This window comes from Protopterus annectens, chromosome 8.part0 (assembly GCF_019279795.1).
Source record: "Protopterus annectens isolate FY-2018-M chromosome 8.part0, PAN1.0, whole genome shotgun sequence".
NCBI lineage: Eukaryota > Metazoa > Chordata > Ceratodontiformes > Protopteridae > Protopterus > Protopterus annectens.
The window spans coordinates 894,435,462-894,455,961 of NC_056741.1; the positions used below are offsets into that span (position 1 = coordinate 894,435,462).

Consider the following 20,500-nt stretch of genomic DNA (forward strand, 5'->3'; position numbering starts at 1 on the left):
TTCACTATTAAAAATAACTGAACGTCATGTTATAGTCCAGTAAAACACACATTCCTATATTGTTATTTTATTTATTTTATTTTACATTTGTTGACCGGGCTAGTCTAGCTGGAGATATTTCCATTTTCAGTAGCGGCCCGGGGAGAATAGCTCCACAGAGTAAGATACATACAGAAAAACGATTCATACAAAAAACTATAATAATGATAATAATAATAACAGAGTTAGTAATAGAGTTTGCAAAAAACAAAAACTAGCAAACCCTTCAATGTAAAGTACTACTACAAGAGTTAATTACTATAACACACAATACAGTGTAAGTCACATTATACAAGTTGAAAAATACTTATCAGATAAAGTAAACAAGGATTGGAGGTAAGGAAAGTAGAGTGAATAAGAAAGTAAGGGAAAAAAGATAGGGATTAATTGTGGAAAAGAGATCAAGTTAAAGGCAGATAACAGGTAGAGAATAGTGGGAGGAGAAGAGAGAGCCAAGTAGAGAAAAGAGTAAACAGGAGTAAGAGATAGTTTTAAGATTAAGTAGTACTAGTGGAAAGCTAATCAGGTTTACTACAGGAACAAAGCCAGTGATTTTGGAAATGCAGTTTAATATTCTGTTTGAAAAGAGGCAATGATGTTATCTTTGTTATATTAGCAGGTAACAAAGTAGCAACAGTAGGTAACAACATTAGTAGGTTATTTTACAGAAATGGTTACATTTCTTTCATAAACATTTGGAAGGTTTTTAATCCCGAAGGGAATTTATTTGCCCAGCAATAGAGAAATGTTAGCAGACTGTGTATCCCTGAAGGCCCACAGGAGGAGCACTCTTTGGAGGCAGGAAAGCTCTATAAGGCTTGGCATCAAAACAGTTGATTTTCTTCAACTCTGCTTGACCTGTCAATGGTTTAGGTGCATAGAAGGTGCTCTTAAGCTCTGGAAGTTGACTGACTGCTATATCCTGTGCAGGACCTAACCCACGTAGATAAGGTTGCTACAGCAGTGATCTAATGATGAACAGACATAATGTCAGACTGAGATAAATGGTGATTACAGGGAAATATATAGGGAAGATTATATTTAGAACATATATGCGGTGGAAATGTAGATGAATACAGTATTTATAGATCTCATATAATGTTTGATCTGTAACAGTCAGCTAGAGGAAATGTACCAGAAACAAAAAGAAGCATATTACCTATGGCTAGAATTTCAAGACATTAATCTTTTGTTTTCTTTGTTCATTATGTCTTTCAAATCTCCCTTTAAGGAATACATTGTTTAAACGGAAGCTTGTTTCCTAAAAGATGTATGCCGCAAGCATAAATGTAAAGGCCAGTGAGTTTTGCAAAAACATAGCTGTGACTGGTGGCCACCTTTTCTTTTCAATGCTAGTCATTCGATTGAGAGAGAATAATGAATCTTAATACTTTATTTGTGGTAGTTTGGATTTTTCTTTTTGGGGGGGGGTTGTGGTGGAAAGGAGTTAAATAGGAGCAAATCTAGATTAATTTCTTAGATGGAGTGCATTTATGGCAATTGTTTGGTTTCAGAAGCTAGTGAAAACACATAAGCACCATTCAATTGCTTTAGAACTTTGTCTGATCTCCTTTTATCCACACAATGAAAAGCAAAGTGCTGCTCTAACAGAATGCCAGATATTTTTGATTAGCTTGAGTAAGAGGTGTGACAGCAGGATTTAAGATATTATTTTTTGGCCATGTTTTTATTTCATTTTGGGGGCACTGACTGTTCACTAGTTGTTGTATAATCAGTTCCAGTTTGCTTTATAGGGAGCATGGAACAATGAGGGGCAGCTGCACTGGGGCTTGCTGCAACACTGACACATACTGAGTAGTCATTGATCTTCTGATAACATCTGTGTAAGATTTTAATAATTGATCTGAAGTAGTTAACTTCATTTGTTCATCAACCTATGGGTATCGGATCCATATCAGATCCAAGCCGGCAGCTTCATACAGCTAAGATCCAAGCTCCAAGCTCCTCCCCTTTAACCATAACCCCCCTGCTATCCCTTCCTGACCTCAGATCTCATTTGCCACGGTTCTCAACAGCAGCTTTGAAACGAGCTTCCAGGCATAGCGTAGGAGTTTTGTGAGGAAAATTTCTCCTTTTTATATCTTTGTTAAAAATATTGTTGTGTGAGTGTTTTCTCTCATAGTTAGGTTAGTGTACCTCTGTTTTTGTTAGTCAATGTTCGTGTACTCCCTCCCCGTGTGTGTGTGTTAAGGTGTGTCCATTTTTTGGGGCCTAGCGTGTGGGTTTAAAAAATGTCTGAGGCGCCCAAATCTTTCTTTTCTAAATGTACTGAGTGTGGCCATAAGCTGTCCCCAGCGGATGGCCACACTCGGTGCGTTATTTGCCTTAGGATTGAACATCTCACTTTGGGCTGCTCTATTTGTGCAGTGTTCAACCCCAGGGTCATCAGGGACAGGAGGTCGAAGCTGATTCTGGCGGGACTGTTGCCCCCAGACTCGGCTTCGTCCTCCGGCCCCTCCGTGGCTTCTGCCGAGGCTTCGGCGGCGCCACCTTCTCTCCCTCTGGTCGGGACTCACCCTCCCACCCTTGGCCAAGAGGAGAGGGAAGCTAGGAAGGAGAAGTGGAAACATCACAAGAGGCAAGCCGAGACCTCTTCCTCAGCTCCGCCATCTAAGCAAGCTTCTCCTCCTATGGCCTCTGGATCTTCTCCTTCCCAGCTCCGATCTCCCCGTTTCTCGCCGGAGGAGAAGGAGATCCGGTCGCCTTCAAGATCATCAAGGCAGCATTCCCGGCCCACCTCGGTGGCCTCATCGAGGTCTACCCGTAGCATCTCCGATGCAGACTTGGACCGGATGATGCGTAGGTTCCTCCAGGCCCAGATGCAGATGGGAGTGCTCCTGCTTCCCTCCCCCACCGTGAGGGAGCTCGACCCCCTTTTGCGCCCTGATCGCTCCTTCTCCGACCCACTATCAGGGCTCAGAGTCTTCGGAGCTGGGTAGCGTTGGAGCCAGGGGAGCATCGGCGCTGATAGTCTCTGGTACTTCGGCTCCGATGGCGCTCTCGAGTCTATCGGTACCTTTTCTTCGGATCTGAGCTCTCGGAGCCAAGAGCTGAGCTTTGGATCCGGAGGTGTCAGTATGACTTCGGCTCCATCGCGGTCGGAGCATGCTGGCCCTACGGATCAGACCGCCTCAGTGCCAGCCCCGATCCACACATCGGATCTGAGGGAGGGTCTGCTCTCGGATCCGATAGGGAGCAGCTCTCCCTCGGCGTTCGATGTTGTGGAGAGGGTATTGTCGAGGAACTCCAGGTCCCCGGCTTCGGCTGCGGCTCCACCCTGCACTCCCTTTCATACGTGTCTACCTTCCATCACCCGGTCCCAGGGACAGCCTGCACAAATGTCCCCGATTGTTTCCTTGCTGGAACAGGATGTAGTTGGTGAGGCCTCCTCGGACAGCCCCCCCCGAGGAGGTCCCGCACAAACACAAGTGCAAAAGGAGGCACTTGGACTCACCTGAGTCCTTGACAGAGGACACAGATTTGGAGGAACGGGAAGGTTCCCCAAGGTCACCCCCCGAAGACGTCTCCTTCGGAGACATCATGGAAATGCTTCGGATCAGAGGGCGGTGGTCAGCCCCAAAACCTTTCTCTGACGAGAATGTGTTTCTGGAGGTGTTTGATGCAGGCCCATCTACCTCTTGGGTGTCCCCTCCCGCCGACACCCTGGTAGATCTGATCATTACCAGGGCGTGGAAGGAACCGGACACTGTGGAGCCCATCCCAAAGAGGCCTAACAAAATCCTCAGCCCCCCTTCGGATAAGTCATGTTGGAGCAAGGGAGCCCCGGTAGATGCCATGTTGGTGGCGGCCGCCACCAAAAGGGAACTGGTCCAGGAGAGTTCCTCAGTCCATCCTCCAGACAAGGAGTCTCAGATGATGGACCGTCTGGGGAAGCAGGTGTTCGCTTCAGCCACCTTCTCTGTGAGGTCACTGAATTATATGGCACACGTGATACGACTCCAGCGGGATCTCATTAAAGAATACACTGGGTTGCCCCCAGAGTCCATGTCGGTGGAGGATAAGAAAGTGTTCTCAACCCGAATGGTCACTCTCAAATCTATCTCTAATACCTCTATGTGGTTACTATCCCATGCCACAGAAGGAGCTGCTAGAGCCAGCGGAGCGGGTGTCATCCTACGACGACAGGCGTGGCTCCGTCACTGTTATTTTGTGGAACCCTTCAAGGTGTCATTCACAAATGCCCCGTTTGATGGTTCTGCCGTTTTTGGCAAGACCGTACGCGACACATTGGTCCAGAGTGAGAAAGACGGGAAGATGTTGTCTGCCGTCAGAGTCCGCTTCTCTGCTCCCCAGAGGTCCTTCTCAAGGAACCAAAAGGGACAGAAGAAGATGTGGTTCCAGAAGTCTCAACAATCCCATTTCACTCCGGACCCCTCGTCCTTCAGAGGCAGAGGAGGACAGAGTGGGCGCTGCCCTAGAGGCAGAAGGGGTCCAAAGAACTTCGGGTCCAGAGAATCTTTCTCTGATCAGCCCACGCAGCAACCCTGAGGGGTTACCCGACTGCTCCACTCTGGAGGCAGTCGGGGGGCATTTCTCAAGGCACTTGGCAACTTGGGAGTCCATTACAACAGATCGCTGGGTGCTTCAGATCATATCCAGAGGCTACGAGATACCTTTTCTCTATCCCCCTTCCAGTTCCTGGAACCTCCCCGATGCCCCACCCAATCAAAGGGAGGCGGAAGCCGAGGAAATCCTCCAGCTGCTAGAAAAAAAAAGCAATCCAGCACGTCCCCCCAGGGCAGTCCGGATCAGGCTTTTACTCCAGGTTCTTCTTGGTGCCAAAAAAGACGGGGGACTTAAGACCAATCCTCGACCTGTCCTTCCTAAACCTGTCAGTAGCCAAAGAAAAGTTCCGGATGGTCACTCTCCATTCCATTCTCCCACTTCTACAGGAGAATGACTGGATGTGCTCCATAGACCTCAAGGATGTGTACTACCACATTTTGATGGGACATTTTGATGCCCCCCGACTGCCTCCAGAGTGGAGCAGTCGGGTAACCCCTCAGGGTTGCTGCGTGGACCGATCAGAGAAAGATTCTCTGGACCCGAAGTTCTTTCTTGACTCCAGACTGGCTTTGAACTCTAAAACTCCACATATTGGCCCTTCTTAAATCCCCAGCTCCCTTTGCGGAATTGGTCCTGAGGGCGTTAGGCTCTGTGGTGTGCTTGAATATGAGAATTCTTCAATGGACCTTGCAAGTCCAATGGTCCCTCCTGCGGCATCCCATGAGCTTCCCCATTCCCCTCAGCAGGGTTTGCAGGAAAGCCCTCTTATGGTGGCTCCAGTCCCCGGACCTCCAGAAAGGGCGCCCCTTCTCTATGTCCCCTCCCTTAGCCACGGTGACCACGGACGCTTCTCGCCTGGGGTGGGGGGGCATTGCATGGGCAGGACTGTCCAAGGCACGTGAACCCATTTGGAGACCCTTTTGCATATCAATGTCCTAGAGATGAGAGCGGTGCTTTTGGCGTTGCAAGCACTTCACAGCCTTCTTCCCTTGGGGATAATTGTGATTCAAACCGACAATATGTCGGTTGTCTGGTATATCAACAAACAAGGGGGAACCAGGTCCTATCCACTTTGTCGGGAGGCCATGAGAGTGTGGGAATGGGCGATATCCAACAACCGCTTTCTCATAGCGATGCACATTCCGGGCCGGTCCAACATCTTGGCAGACAGGCTGAGTCAAACCATGCTCTCACCATATGAGTGGTCTCTGAACCCCAGAGTAGCAAAGTTAATCTTCTCCAAATGGGGTTAACCTCGCTACGACCTTTTCGCCTCACCTTCCAACGCAAAGTGCAGCGATTACTTCGCTCTAATTCCCCCTTCCGGGGAATCCCCCAGAGACGCTCTGGTGCATGTTTGGTCACCCAGTCTACTTTATGCTTACCCTCCTCTTCCACTGATGCTAAAGTTCTTACAGAAAGCCTGATGGTTGGGGAGCAGAATAATCCTCATTGCCCCATTCTGGCCTCGTCAACCTTGATTCCCATTTCTATGGTCTCATCTAGTGAATCCCCCATGGATTCTAGATCCCATCCCGGATCTGATCTCTCACCCATCAGGCCTGTCAATTCCGAACCTGGACAACCTCAAGCTGACAGCTTGGTTGATCCAGTTCCACTGATAGCTAGGACTCCCGGTATCTCGTCTCTTGTCAAGGCTATACTAATAGCCATTCACAAGCCGTCTATGAGAAGGATTTATAATAGCAAATGGAAGCATTTTTCTATTTGGGCGGAGCATCAAAACTTAGATCCCTTTACAGCTCCGCTGCCAGCAGTGTTAGACTTTCTATCAGGCTTATTTGACCAAGGTGCTAGTTCTTCTACGGTCAAGGTCCAGCTGGCTGCAATCTCTCACTATCATGTTGGGAGTGATCTCCATCCTTTGACTTCGTCTAAATTATGTAAGACCTTCCTAAAGTGCACTTTCCTTTTGAGGCCTCCAGTTAAGCATGCAGTCCCTCTTTGGGACTTAACCCTTGTTCTTCAGTCTCTGACAACTCTTCCCTTTGAGCCTGCATTTTCAGTGGATCTGAAATATTTATCTTGGAAGACAGTTTTTCTTGTTACCATCACTTCAGCCAGAAGGGTTTTAGAACTTCAAGCCCTTTGTGCCAAGCCACCTTATTTAATATTTCACAAAGATAGAGTTTCACTCAGGACCAATCCCTCCTTTTTGCCCAAAATTGCTTCGGAGTCTAATATCAATCAATCTATTAATTTACCAGTATTCTTTCCGAATTACTAGAATAAAGGTGAATACAAGCTACACTCGCTAGACGTACATAGGCAACTGAGGTTTTATTTGCACAGGACAGCTGATCACAGGAAATCAGACCAGCTTTTTGTATCCTTTGCTAAACCCACTTTGGGGAAACCTGTATCAAAAGTCACCTTGTCGAGATGGATTTCACAATGTATCCTTTTGGCTTATGAGACTTCAGGCCAGTCTGCATATCAAGATGTCTATGCTCATTCTACTCGATCATTCTCTACCTCTGCTGCTTTTCGATCTAGGGTGTCGTTGGATGACATTTGTTCAGCAGCCACTTTGGCTTCACCTAATACATTCATAAACCATTACAAATTGGATATTGTCTCTAGAGGGCGAGCATCCTTCAGCTCTGCAGTGCTCCGAAACATCCTTCCATGAGGACCTCCCAAGAATTGGGTAGCTGGGGACTCTGTCCCATAGGTTGATGCACAAATGAAGTTAACTACTTTAGATTAAGAAGTTATGTACTCACCATAACATTCCATCTGAGTAGGTAAACTTCATTTGTCAGCAACCAACCCCCTCCTCCGACCCCCTGATCCATAGGGATACTCAAAGGAATCCTGCTTGTCATGATGGATTGTCTTTAGTTTGGAGTTTGGTGGTGGTTCTTTGGTGTTCTATAAGTTTATGCTTATAAGCAAACTCGATCTGAGGTCAGGAAGGGATAGCAGGGGATTATGGGTAAAGGGAAGGAGCTTGGAGCTTGGATCTTAGCTGTTTGAAGCTGCCGGCTCGGATCTGATATGGATCCGATACCCATAGGTTGCTGACAAATGAAGTTTACCTACTCAGATGGAACTTTGAGTACATAACTTATTTATTTCCCCTGAATAAATAAGTGCATGCATGTTAAACTATATTTTCTTTCCATTATGTCTCCTATCACTTAGTTTGACATGCCATACATTCTGAACTTATTAACAATCTGTAGAACTCTGAAGTCAGTGTTTGCTTCCCACTTTGCTGGTATCAAACAGCCAAGTCACTTGACATGCAATATCTCACAAAATTACATTTTTTTCTGCTTGCATGTTTATTACTTAAGTTAGTATTTGTGTTTATACAAATTTCTCAGTAAATCACTTTGTTTATTGTATTTTAGGTACCTTTGGCTAGCTCCTGGACTTACCTACCTGTCTGACTGTTGAGCCATGGAAAGTAAAACTGTGAGGATGGGTCACATTTTCCTTTTAGTATTAGTGGCAACAACATGTTCCTTCATCATGATTGGAATTACTTGCCTCTATTGGAACAGCCAGTGTACAGTAAGTATAAATAACTTTTACAAGATCAGTTGGCAAGGCAAATACCTAGGGGAGGGAGAGGACAGAGATGAAATAAAACAAGCATGATTTTGAATACAAAGTTGTAGAAATTTAAACATAATTGATTTCATCTAACTTATCATAGTGAACATTAAATACACAAGAATACATCATTTCCTTGAAATGTAAATACAACCTCACAAGAATAGAAAAAGCACTCACCATTGCTGATCCTTATTTTAAGAAGGTACTCTTGTTTCTTCTAAATAATCAGACATTTCTGTTGCATAGACCAAAATCTGCCTGTAAGTTTATAGTTGGTGGCATGAAAATAAATTATTTTCCCAACTGCAGTCATCTTCTGCATCATTGGGTCATTTAACTTATCTCAAATACTATACATTTCAAGACATAAGTTTCTGAACTATTAAACTTTCTCCAGTTTTTAATATGTGGACAGTACTCAGTTGTGGCGGTTAGTGATCGTTTCTAACGGTGCTTGAACCTTTGGTGCAATTTATGTTTTCACCAGATTTGTGTGGGTCATTGCCGACCTGTCTGGATTCTTCCTACATTCCAAAGGGAATGTTGATGGTTGATTGGTAATGTCAAACTGTCCCTAAGGCACATGTGATTATAAACGTGTTTGTGACTTGATGCTTGTCCCTCGGGGAATGATTTCTACGCTAAACCTTATAGGTGCATTACAGAGCTCTTAGTGTGGTCTGGTCATCTTTAAGCATTGAATCTGGCTGCCAGATGTTTTCACTCGCAATTTGTCACAATGTGCATGCTCATTTTGCTGTAAATTTAACATTTGCCATTATCAGCACATTATAAAATATTAGCTCTCAGACTAGTTGTCCTTGACATTGCTGGTATTTCACATAGTTAAGTTCAATATAAGATTCATCTTATTGTGGATAATGCCGTTTAATCTTTCTTCCTAGTCTTGACTCTGTTTATCTGCAGACAACTTCCTTGCCTAAGATCTTTTTTAGGTTTTACTTTAAATTCTTCAAAGGAAAATGACAACTGGTAATGATAGATGACAGAAAGACAGGAAATAACCACACATTTGGGAAAAATAGGTGTTTATTTAAAAAAATGAGAAAAGAAATACCAGAGAGCTTTTAGCTAACAATAGTGTCTTTATGTCCAAATACATTTTAAAAATAATTAAGTCACAATTCTGTTTAAACAAACCACAGGATCATTATTAGAAACTCTACTAGTAACATTGTACTCTACACAGAAATATCAAAAAAATTCATTTCAGTCATTTAAACATTTTTGTAAATGTGTTCTGAGCTTACATTTCTAGCCCTTTAAAAAGGCTTTAGGAAAAAATTATTATTGAGTTGTCAGCCCTCTGAACTGTCAAATTTGCAATGTTATCTCATTTCTACTTCCTGCAACATAGTATAAAGTACTTAATTCATTTCCTTGCTTTATACCTTTTAAATATTCCAGTACTTTGATATGACATTTTGATTATATTTCACAAAGATAAAAAGCAGAGTAGCAGTAATTGCAAAAGGTACACAGCTAAAGTTACAGCCACCATGTTCTGAAAGTAATGCATGTAGCCTCTGTCAAAAAGTCTGAAGTCATTTGTTACATTAATGCTATAACTTTAGCATTCAAAAGTGTTTTTGCACCTTGTAAAAACATTGCAAGTAATGTTGTGAGTTAATTTATTATCAGATTAGAAACAATCTTTTACATAAAAAGTGACCTACTAGTTAACCTAGTAATAGTCTTCAAAATTAAGTAATAAAAACTATTACCTTTTGACTTTTTTATTTTATTTTTTTTTTATTTGTATTATTTCGTGGAAGGGGTTAGCATAAGTTTTTTTCCCCACAGAGTTCTCCTGTTGTCATACCAAGGGGGTTGACAGAGACCACATTAATTTCATAGCTTCTTACTAAGCATGCAGTCCAGGAGACCATTTAGGAGCCTAGCATAATTTCTGTCAAAGGTGAGGATCAAACACTGTACCTTGTGTCTGTAAGATAAATATTTAAACCATTATGCCAACTCCCAAACTAACATAACTCTTACTAAGCATGCAGTCTGGGAGATCATGTACGAGTGTAGCACAGTTTCCCTTCAATGGGAGAATCAAACCCTGTACTTTGTGTCTGTAATATAAATATCTTATCATTATGTCAACTCCCAAACAAATGCAAGTCTTCCTAAGCTTGCAGTCCAGAAGATCATTTAGGAGATCAGTACAATTTCCCAGTTTTCTCAGAGTACTGTCTTTTGTTAACTAACTTGCTCAGGGCCACACAGCAAGCGATCGGATGAAGGAATCCGATTTTGGACTACAGAAAGCAGATGATTAACAGTTCATAGTCCATGCTAACTACAAAGAATAACTCAATGAACTTCTTGAACCCTCCTTTAAGTTTCATTTGCTACATTTCTATCCTGCTATCACTTTCTTATGAAATATTTCTCAAAACTGGTTGGGAATATTTTTGTAATAGGTTCTGTGGATGGTTATTATTTTACAACCTGTTATGAGCAGCTATCAGTTTTCTGTCAAGTTCTGAAACCAGCTGAGTGTCATCCTTACAAATAAGCCCACCCAGAAAAGTAATTTCATCTAAGTATATTACTTAATGCTATGCCTTTTTTATACTTTGCATCCTTGTCACTCTGTGAACTGTTTAAATTTTTTATTTACATAGTATATCTTTAAGCACTGTTTCAGTTTGGTTTGATGGCTGTACTGTGTATGTATGTATGTATATATATATATATATATATATATGTGTGTGTGTGTGTGTGTGTGTGTGTGTATATATATATATATATATATATATATATATATATATATATATATATATATATATATATATATATATATATATATATATATATATATATATATTTTTTTTTTTAATTTTCCTTTGTTTTTATCCATGCTGAGTTTGAAATTAGTTCACATGGATCAGTGCTCTATTCCCAGAAAACAAGTAGTTTTTGTGTCTTTTCCCGGTTAGGGGTCGCTACAGCGGATTTCCGGTCCACTAATGATTGGTAGTGGATTTTTACGTACCGGGTTACCAGCCCTGATGCACAACCTTCGACAAAGGCACGCCCCATTCATGTATGCCTCCACACAGAAGACGCTCTAGCTGAGAATCAATGGGACAACGTCTTGCTATGAGGCGACAACGCTACCGCAGCACCACCACCACAGTCCAGAAAACAAGTAGTAAATAAATAAAATAAAAATATAGAGGAATATGAGTGGGTCATAGCCAGATCATGGACTAGAGCATAGCCAGGGTGTTGTATTTAAGATTTGTGAAAAAAAAGGGAAAACAATGTTGTAGTGATAAGTGTTTTACAGCTTTGAAAGTTGTAACATACCAGCCACTGCCACAGGAAGAGTGGCCACCCAAGAAGAGTCTGTTGTTTTAATGCTTTCCAGTCACTCTTCTCCTATGGCTGCTGATCACTTTTAAGAACAAGACTAATGCTTAACAGCTCTAAGGGGCCACATAGTAATTGTTAAGCACCTTTTGTGGTGGTAGGTGCTTAACAAGCCTGTTAATTTTTTTCCATCAATTTGGACCAGTAATTTTGACACTGCAGACACTACAGATAAATACATCTATATCTACTTTTAATTTGGTACATAACAGAGAATAAAATAACTTTAAACCACTAATTAATGTGTTCACCTGCTTGTATTCATGTCTTGGTGTAACAAACTAATTAGAGTAACTTCCACATTATTTTACCTTGTTGCAAACATGATGTCATTGCATAACTTAACATGTCCCACTTATGACAGATATGTCTCATAGTTTCAGATCACAAAGTTCAGGCCGAGGACTGTAAACAAACTCTGGCTCCATGAAAACAGGGTTATATCCATGCACAACAACCTAGAAATTGAATTATGATTACAAGTAAGCAGATTTTATGCTTCTAACGGAAACTGATAACCTGTCCATATTACAGGGATCACCTGGGTCAAAAATGCACTCCTAACTACAGAGCTATTAGAATTTATACAAAATCTCAGATATTTATGACAATGTGTTATTTTTGGAACATATGTGCTTACCATAACACTAGAGCCTTTCATTCATGTCCTTCTGATATGACTTGTGGGTCCTTGAGCCAGTTGTCAGATCCAGTTCTATATCATTTGTGCTTCATTCTTGAGCCTGTTTAAGAATTTTCTTCCCATAAGCCATTAGGGTCAAGGATTACCTCAGACTGAGTTTGACACACCACCAACAAATATACAGAGAAGTACACATATGCACACACATACAAATTATACACACACTATATATATATATATATATATATATATATATATATATATATATATATATATGTGTGTGTGTGTGTGTGTGTGTGTGTGTGTGTGTGTGTGTGTGTAAAATAGAAGGTCTAACATCCCTCAGGACCTATGCATAGAAGAGAAACAAGGAAGGTAGAGGGAAGGGTGGGTTTTCATATCAGGCAGAAATGACTGAATGAAAGTATCTAGCATTATGGGGGCAAGTACATAACTTTTGTATGGTAGTCATTCAGTCTGGCCTATCCAACTTGTGGATCAGAATCCCAAGCTACTTGAGTTCTATGGTGGCATCATAAGGGATGCTTGAAGATAAAAGCTCCAAATGACACTCTAGCCCTAGAAATTGAATCTGGTGTGTAGTGTTTAATGAATATGTGCAAGGATGACCAGGAGGCAACTACACATATTTTATTTATTGATGAAAACGTGAAGAAAGCAGTAGAAGTTGCAACTGCCTGGGTTGAATGAGCTTTGGGTTTATCTGGCAATAGCAGGTTGTATATAATTAATGAACAATATGGAAAGTGTAGCTTTGGAAGCTTTTCTACGTAGTTTATTTGCAAAGGATACAAAATGTTACAAGTTCTTCCTGAAGATTCTGGTTCTTTAAAGGTAAAATTATAAGTGCCTATGCACATCCAGGGAATGGAGAATATACTCTTCTTTGTTAGAATGACTGGGAAAAAACACTGGCAAGTGAATGGGTTGCACCATGGCCATTTCAGAAGTCACTTTAGGGAGAAAGGACAGATTTGCATGGAGAGGCATTCTGTCTTTATGAAAAAAACAATTAGGGTGCAGAAGAAAAAAGTTCTTGAAGCTTGGTAACCCTTCTAGCAGAATTGATCGCTACCAGAAGTAATGTTTTCCATGCAAGGAAGTTGTGGAAGCTAGATCAAATGGGGGTTTTGTCACTACCTCCATAATTAAATTTAAATCCCATGGGAGAATCTGTCCTCTAACTGGAGGCCTGAGTATAAAAGGCTTTACAAAGCTTATGCTACGTTAGTGATCGGTCTTGTGGTCTTGCAGGAATATTAGAAATACTTGATAGCTGCACTTTAATGGTAGAAAAACTAAAGTCTGAGTTGTGTGTGTGTGTGTGTGTGTGTGTGTGTGTGTGTGTGTGTGTGGCTGTGTTAGGAACTGGAAGCTGTCTGGAATAGGAGATGAAAAGGGGTCATTGCCTTGAGAGGATGCCCAGATAAAACATTTTCATTTTCCACAATAGTTTATGGGTAGACTCTTTCTGAGAAGCATTATAACTCGGTATCACCTCAGAAGATAGGGATGCTTCTTTTGGACATCATTGGAACTAGAAAAAACAAGCAGTTGAGGTTGGGGAGTTCCAGGTGAGGCTTCTTATAGGGATGTAAAAGGAGAGCCTGCACCATTTCTAATATCCAGAGAAGTTCCTCTGAGATGACTGAAGAAAATGGTTTGCCTGGACCTGAAGGAGGCTATGAGGATAACAGAAGCCTTCCACTTGATTTCTTTCTGCAAAAACCTGTAAATCGGAGGCAAGAGTTTGGAAGGCATATAGAAAATCAGAAGGTCAGTGCTTTGTTAGCTGTCCCTGTATTGAGATCATGGCAAAATATCTGCTGCATTTGAACTGAAAATCTGTTTCACTACCACTGGATTGAGGTGCTGAGCCTCCCAATACAGGTCCACAAGGCAAATGAGAGCTCCCAGAATGTATGTAGCTGTGTAGAAAGAGTGCATGGCCATCACCCATTGCCGAGTCCTTATTGCTTCCTGATGTAAGGGGCATGGTCTGATTCCTTCCAGTTTCTTGCTGTACCAAGCTACTATCTTACTGTCCATTTGGCTAGAACCCGCTCCCAGAGGAAGGCAGTCCTGAAGTTCTGTAATATTAGGAGAACCACGCACATAGGTCATTAATGTGAACATTGGCCTCACTGAGTTTTCATAAACCTTGGGCCATCCTTCCATTATAATGCCCACCCCCATTCCTGCAAAAATGTGTCCATGGCTACTACTAATTCCAGAAGCTGAACAACAAGCTGTCTACTGGATTGGTTAAAATGGGTGTCTAGCCACCAATGGAAGTGTTGACTTCAGGTATTGGTTATTAAAATTGGTTTGGAATGTGGATGTATGAGCTGAGATCATTGCATTTGCAGGAGCCATTGCAGAATTTTCAAATGGTAAGTGTAGACTGTACCAACAATGCCATTTGCCTGAGAAGTGAGAGGACTAATGTGTTTGTTGGAAAGTTAGCCAGCTTCAATATCTGAATCCTGACTGGTGTTCAACTAACAGCCTATGAATAAATTTGTATTGTCCTGCTACCTAGTTCGCATTCATGCTTTTTGTTCTTTGGTTTATTTTCGTGGATTTTTTGGTAACAGCCTATGAAAAGGATCATCTGTGTTGGCTGAAGATTTGATTTCTGGTAGTTCATGAAGATTCCCCAAGGATAGATGCATCATGAGCAGATAGTGTCTGACTTTGATGAGAGATTCCATCATGGGAACAGCTAGGAGCCAGTCATTCAGGTATGGGAAAACTCTGAATCCCTGGAGACATAAGAGGGCTAGTATGACAGCCATGCACTTGAACACCCAGAGGACTGTGGGGAGACTGATGGGCAGGGCTCTGAATTGTTAATGGCTGGCTCCCAGACAGAAGTGAAAGAACTTCTGGGATACTTTACAATCTTTATGTGAAGATAAGCATCCTAGAGGTCGACTGAGCACATCCAGTTGTAGTGCAGAATTGACTGCACTGTGACCATCTTGAACTGGTCTTTTTGACGTATTTGTTTATGTGGCTTGGGTCCAATATAGGCTTAAGATCATGTTTTTCTTTAGAACCAAAAAAAAATCTTGAATAAAACTTTAACCCTCTCTGGTCTGGTCTGGTGAGATCACCTGGATGGCTCATTTATGGAGAAATGACATGATCCCTTTCTCTGCTGTCTGTGCCTGATTAAGTGAAATATCCAGCAGTGGTGGCTTTGATTTTTGAGGATGTTACGAAAAAGGATTGTAGTAACTCCAGGATACAATTATTTTGACCATTTGTCCTGCATGATGGCCATCCCAACAGTAGGGCCCCTATGACCCAGAGCCCTAAAAGCAAAAGTGTATGCCCACTTCACTGATATATCCATCATGTTAGACTCCTTGTTAGGGGGATAAACAGAACCTGTATCATCACTCTGTCTGTGTTCTTGCTGCCGTGATAATAGAGTCCACCATAGGAGACTTTGCCCAGTGCAGTCTGTCCTTGGGAGGTCTGAGTATCTTATCAGATTTCCACAACACTACTTCAAATATGTCTGGCTGCTGCAATGGCCTCCTTACATCCAGACTGATTAACTTGCCTGTTGGAGGAACCACCCAAGAAGTAGATGAGCTGTGACATAGGCCTCAAAAAGAACCTCCTCATCTTTTTTTTTGGGGGGGGGCAGTGGACCAAGATCCCTTAAACCACACATCCTAAAATTTCATCAGTGGTGGTGTATTTGGGAGGAGATTGGGGGAAGCACTCTTGCCATCAGAGTCAGGATCTGATATCACACTCCCCAATGGAGAGTCCAGTGGCAGATTTACCGGGAGAGATAGGGGAGCTTAAGCTCCTCTGTTAGTGATGCCTCTCAACTGTACCACTTTTGGTGGTACAGTGTATTTTTACATTTCCTGTTTAAGCCACAAGTTCAGCATGGCTTTTAAAGGGACAATCGCAGAGTTTTAAATTCGGGTATGTATTCCAGGCGACCAAAGTAATGCCCACCTTAATAATGTCACATAATTCCTGCCCACAGTGTCGTTTTATTTAAATTATTTTGTACATTTCCCATTCCCCAGTCTCTTTTTACTTCCCATTATGAATGAAACCCTCAATTTGCATTCCTATCACCGATAAAGCAAGTCTTATGTTTTGCTGCCATAGCAACGATCCCCATAAAAAATGGAGATTACATTGCAGTAGAGCTGTGGAGCTCCTACTGAATGAAAGCTAACTGCCACCATTAGTTTTACATTTGCAACATTTTTTAGTGTAAAATAACAAAATAAGAAGAAAAAATTGAACTAATAGAACTGTTGTGTGCAAGTGTATGTGTGCATGAGAGTGTGAATGAGATCAATTAATTAAGACGTTATTTTACACTCTAAGCTGCACTTTTGCTGTTTAGTGAGTGTAAAAGAAAAAGAAAAATAAAAAAAAAGTGTGTGCATGTGTGTATTTGTGTTTGTTTCTGATTGTGTGTGTGTGTGTCTATGCATGCATGCATGAACGAGAGTAAAAGTGTGTGTGTGTGTGTGTGTGTGTGTGTGTGTGTGTGGAGAGTGAGAGTGATCCAGCGATGGTAGCAGCAGCAATTAAGCATTAGGAATACACTGAAAAGCTAACCAGTAGAAAAATGCAAGGAGTCTACTGGGTCCCTTCAGTCATGGCTAGACAAAGTGAAAAGGTTCATTAGCCATACAGATGTCCCTGGCTAAGTTCCAGCACTGTGCAGGCACGAGTTGTCCTCAGTAGCTGTATAATCAACAGTTGAGCATACATGCAGGTATTATTAAACAGACTCGGGTGCAGCAGAAAGCTGACGAAGCTTTATAACATGGTTAAAGCATTGTAATCTGAGCACAGAGCAGACAGTCAGCATAACTGTTGTCATCTGTAGTTTTAACATGTAGGTGACAATTTACTGTGTTAAGTGTCGCATGCCTATATGGTAAATCACTAAGTCAGTAGTGCCAGATTAATATTAGAAGTTTGTTTTTCTTATGGTTCAGAAAAGACGTGAGGATGCAAAACCTATTGCTCTTTATTTTTCTTATGAAATGGAATAATATTAAAAATTAACCCAGATTTTATTTCCCATTATATTTTACTACATCTACAATTCTTGAGCAAAGAATTTGACAGAGATGCTGGGACCATGCTCCTCAGCCATCCCCTGATTTTGGAAATGTCTCTGACTTTGCCTCAAAGTTTTTTGTACCATTTTTTTTTATTTTCTCGTAGATCAATGAGGATTTCAGACAAGTCAATAATGGTAAACAGTAGAGTGTCACACATATTCAGAAAGTGCATGATGATGCAAAACATGTTTTCTATTAAATTTTTAGGAGAATTAGAGCAATATTAAAATATTAACAATTAAAAACCTTCCACATTATTTCCAGCTATTTACAGAACTCTTGAGCAACGATGTTGAGGTAAATAAGAAAAATTATATATATATATATATATATATATATATATATATACATATATATATATATATATATATATATATATATATATATATATATATATATATATATATATATATATATATATATATATATATATATATATATATATATATATATATATATATAATGAACCCATTATTAAATTATCATTAAAAGGAAGAGTGTCAAAGTTTCAGCCTACAACCATTTTTTGTGTTTAAACAGTTTAGCTCTGCAATGTGTCCCACTGTCATGGTGCTCTAGAGAGTACCACTACCACCCACCAAACTGACTCCATAAAGAGGGGCAAAAACAGAGATTTGTATTTATATTTTTCACAAAAGAAGACAAAGGTATATGATGCTGGATTTTTTTTCTTAGAAATTAGATGAATTGTTAATACTAAAGTAAAAATGATGCATGTGAAAAATAGATTTATTTTGAATATTCTGGGTTGATGGCTCTGAAAAGAATAACAGACATTAGGATAATTATTTCTCCATAAAGGTGGTTGTCATTTAGAATAGCCTTCCCAAAGATGCGAAAGGTCAAAACCAATAGGAGTTCAAATGTGTGTGTGTGTCAATATATATTCAGTACTTCTAATCTACCTTCTTAGATAAACTCCCAGCCACCTCCCAGAACTATCAGAGTCTTATCCAACTACGCTGTCTGGATGAGCAAAGAGACTAGATCTTTGCTGAAATCCAGAGATAAAGCCTGGGTCCCCCGGTATAAAACTGGATTCCATACAGACAAGCAGGCATATCTTGAACTCTAACAAGTCAGAGAAATGTGTCAAAATAGGCAAGATTAGCTACTACCACAGTATATAAACTAAATATCAAAGTAACCCCATAAAATTGTGGACAGCCACTAACAACATTTTACTTCCTGGAAAATCAGGTACTCCTCCTCCAACCATAAATGATACCTCACTCAGTGTTGCTACCCATTTCAACAACTTCTTCACTGAATCCATTCTTGCACTAGCTACTCCTAAAGCTATTCATCCTCCAACCAACCACCCAATTACCATATTAAAAACAATGGCTTTACTTTTGATCCTGTCTCTATTGATACAATTAAGAAACCAAAACCTACCACCTTGGCTACTGATGAACTGCCAGCTGATTATTTTTGAAAATAACTGCTGATGCTATTGCATATCCTGTATCCATTCTTATCAACAGTTCAGTATCTAAAAAATCTAGTCCCTGAGAGCTGGAAAATTTCTCACATTATTCCACTCCACAAAGCAGGTAACTCCAACTATTGGCCTATAGCAGCACTCACACCTCTGTCCAAAATACTGGACAAGTTTATACATACACAAATCGTGGATTACCTCAACACCCACAACTTTCCTCAGAAGTACTCAGCATGGCTTCAGGCCCCATCACAACAACCCAACAGCCCTTATGTCATTCACTCATATAGTAAACAGCCACAGAAATAATGGCAATTATGTCTCTGCTTTCTTTCTTGACCTCTCTAAGGCATTTGATATGGTTAGCCATAACAAACTTATTAAATCCTTCTCAGAACTGAATCTTAGCAAACCCACCATTAACTGGTTTCAAAGTTATTTAACAAGTAGACAGCAAGTAGTACAGTGGAGGCAAGAACTCTCTCCTTTATTACCAGTCACCCTGGATGTTCCTTAAGGCTCCATCCGTGGTCCTTTACTTTTCTCTATCTTCACTAACAACCTCCATACCGCTATTCTACTTGCCTCAGTCTTCCAATATACTGATGTCTCAACCCTAGTCTGTTCCTCACCTTCCCTGCAAGAACTGTAATTACAAACACAGGTCTCTTTCCTATCTGTAGAAGAATGGATTACCAACTCTCAACTAATACTAAACCCCAATAAAATCAAACTTCTCATATTCCAGCCCACTAATCCCTTTACTTCCATACCCACGTTTACTATCATTTCTAACAATAGTATCTCTTCTGTCACTCAGACTAAGCTTCTAGGAGTTGAGACAGACTGCAACATGACATTTGACACTCACATTTAACTCACCATAAAGAAAGTATGAAAAAACATTGGGGAGACTGTATAAAGATAAACAATTCCTTACAAACAGCATCAAGGCTAAAATAGCACAAACACATCTCATCTCTACACTTCTATATGCCTCTCCTGTCCTCACCAATCTTAGAAAATTGGATGTAACTAAACTTGCTGCCTGCTATAACAAAACTGCAAAGTTCGCCCCCAATAGCCCACCTCAAACATACCACTGCTCAGCCCTTAAACAGCTCAACTGGCTCGAACTTCCCCATTTTCACCTTTACATCCAGCTTATACGAACCCATAACATTCTTTACTACCCCAATAAACCCCTGCATTACAAAACATAATACATCCTTACTCCAGTACTAGGTCCAACAATAAATCTCTCCAAGTCACTAAAGCCAGCAACTCTGCAATAGCCTCACTCTACTCAAATGTTATAGCTAAAAAACAGAACACTTTGCACACTACTATATCAGCCACAGTGTCCTTAGCTCAGTTTAAGAAATCTCTAAAAGCACACCTACAAGCTAATTGGACTTGTAACTGTGACTCCCCAGGCTAGTCTTAACTCCATCTCCTTCTTGGTCATGCAGGTAAGCACTCTTCCCTTATTTTCAGGCAGTACACTTCTCTTTATCTTGCATGTCTCATTCCTCCTACCCTTCTCTTCCACTCAACAGTTGCTTCTTCTTCTAAGCATAGATACTTGGTATATACTTTATATTATTATAATACTATATCATACTGTACATTATTTTGATGGTACAGTTTAAGGTGTTTCATCTCTGT

At 41.0% G+C, this 20,500-nt stretch overlaps 1 protein-coding gene across 1 annotated transcript in view; it reads left to right on the plus strand.

The window, feature by feature from the left end:
- LOC122809141 (NXPE family member 4-like) overlaps positions 1 to 20,500 on the plus strand; it is a 559,273-nt gene that overhangs the window by 88,997 nt on the left and 449,776 nt on the right. The window contains exon 2 of the mRNA XM_044080417.1: positions 7,968 to 8,130. Coding sequence (XP_043936352.1) covers positions 8,017 to 8,130 — 114 coding nt within the window. The 5' untranslated portion in view covers positions 7,968 to 8,016. The remainder of the gene's footprint in view (positions 1 to 7,967; positions 8,131 to 20,500) is intronic.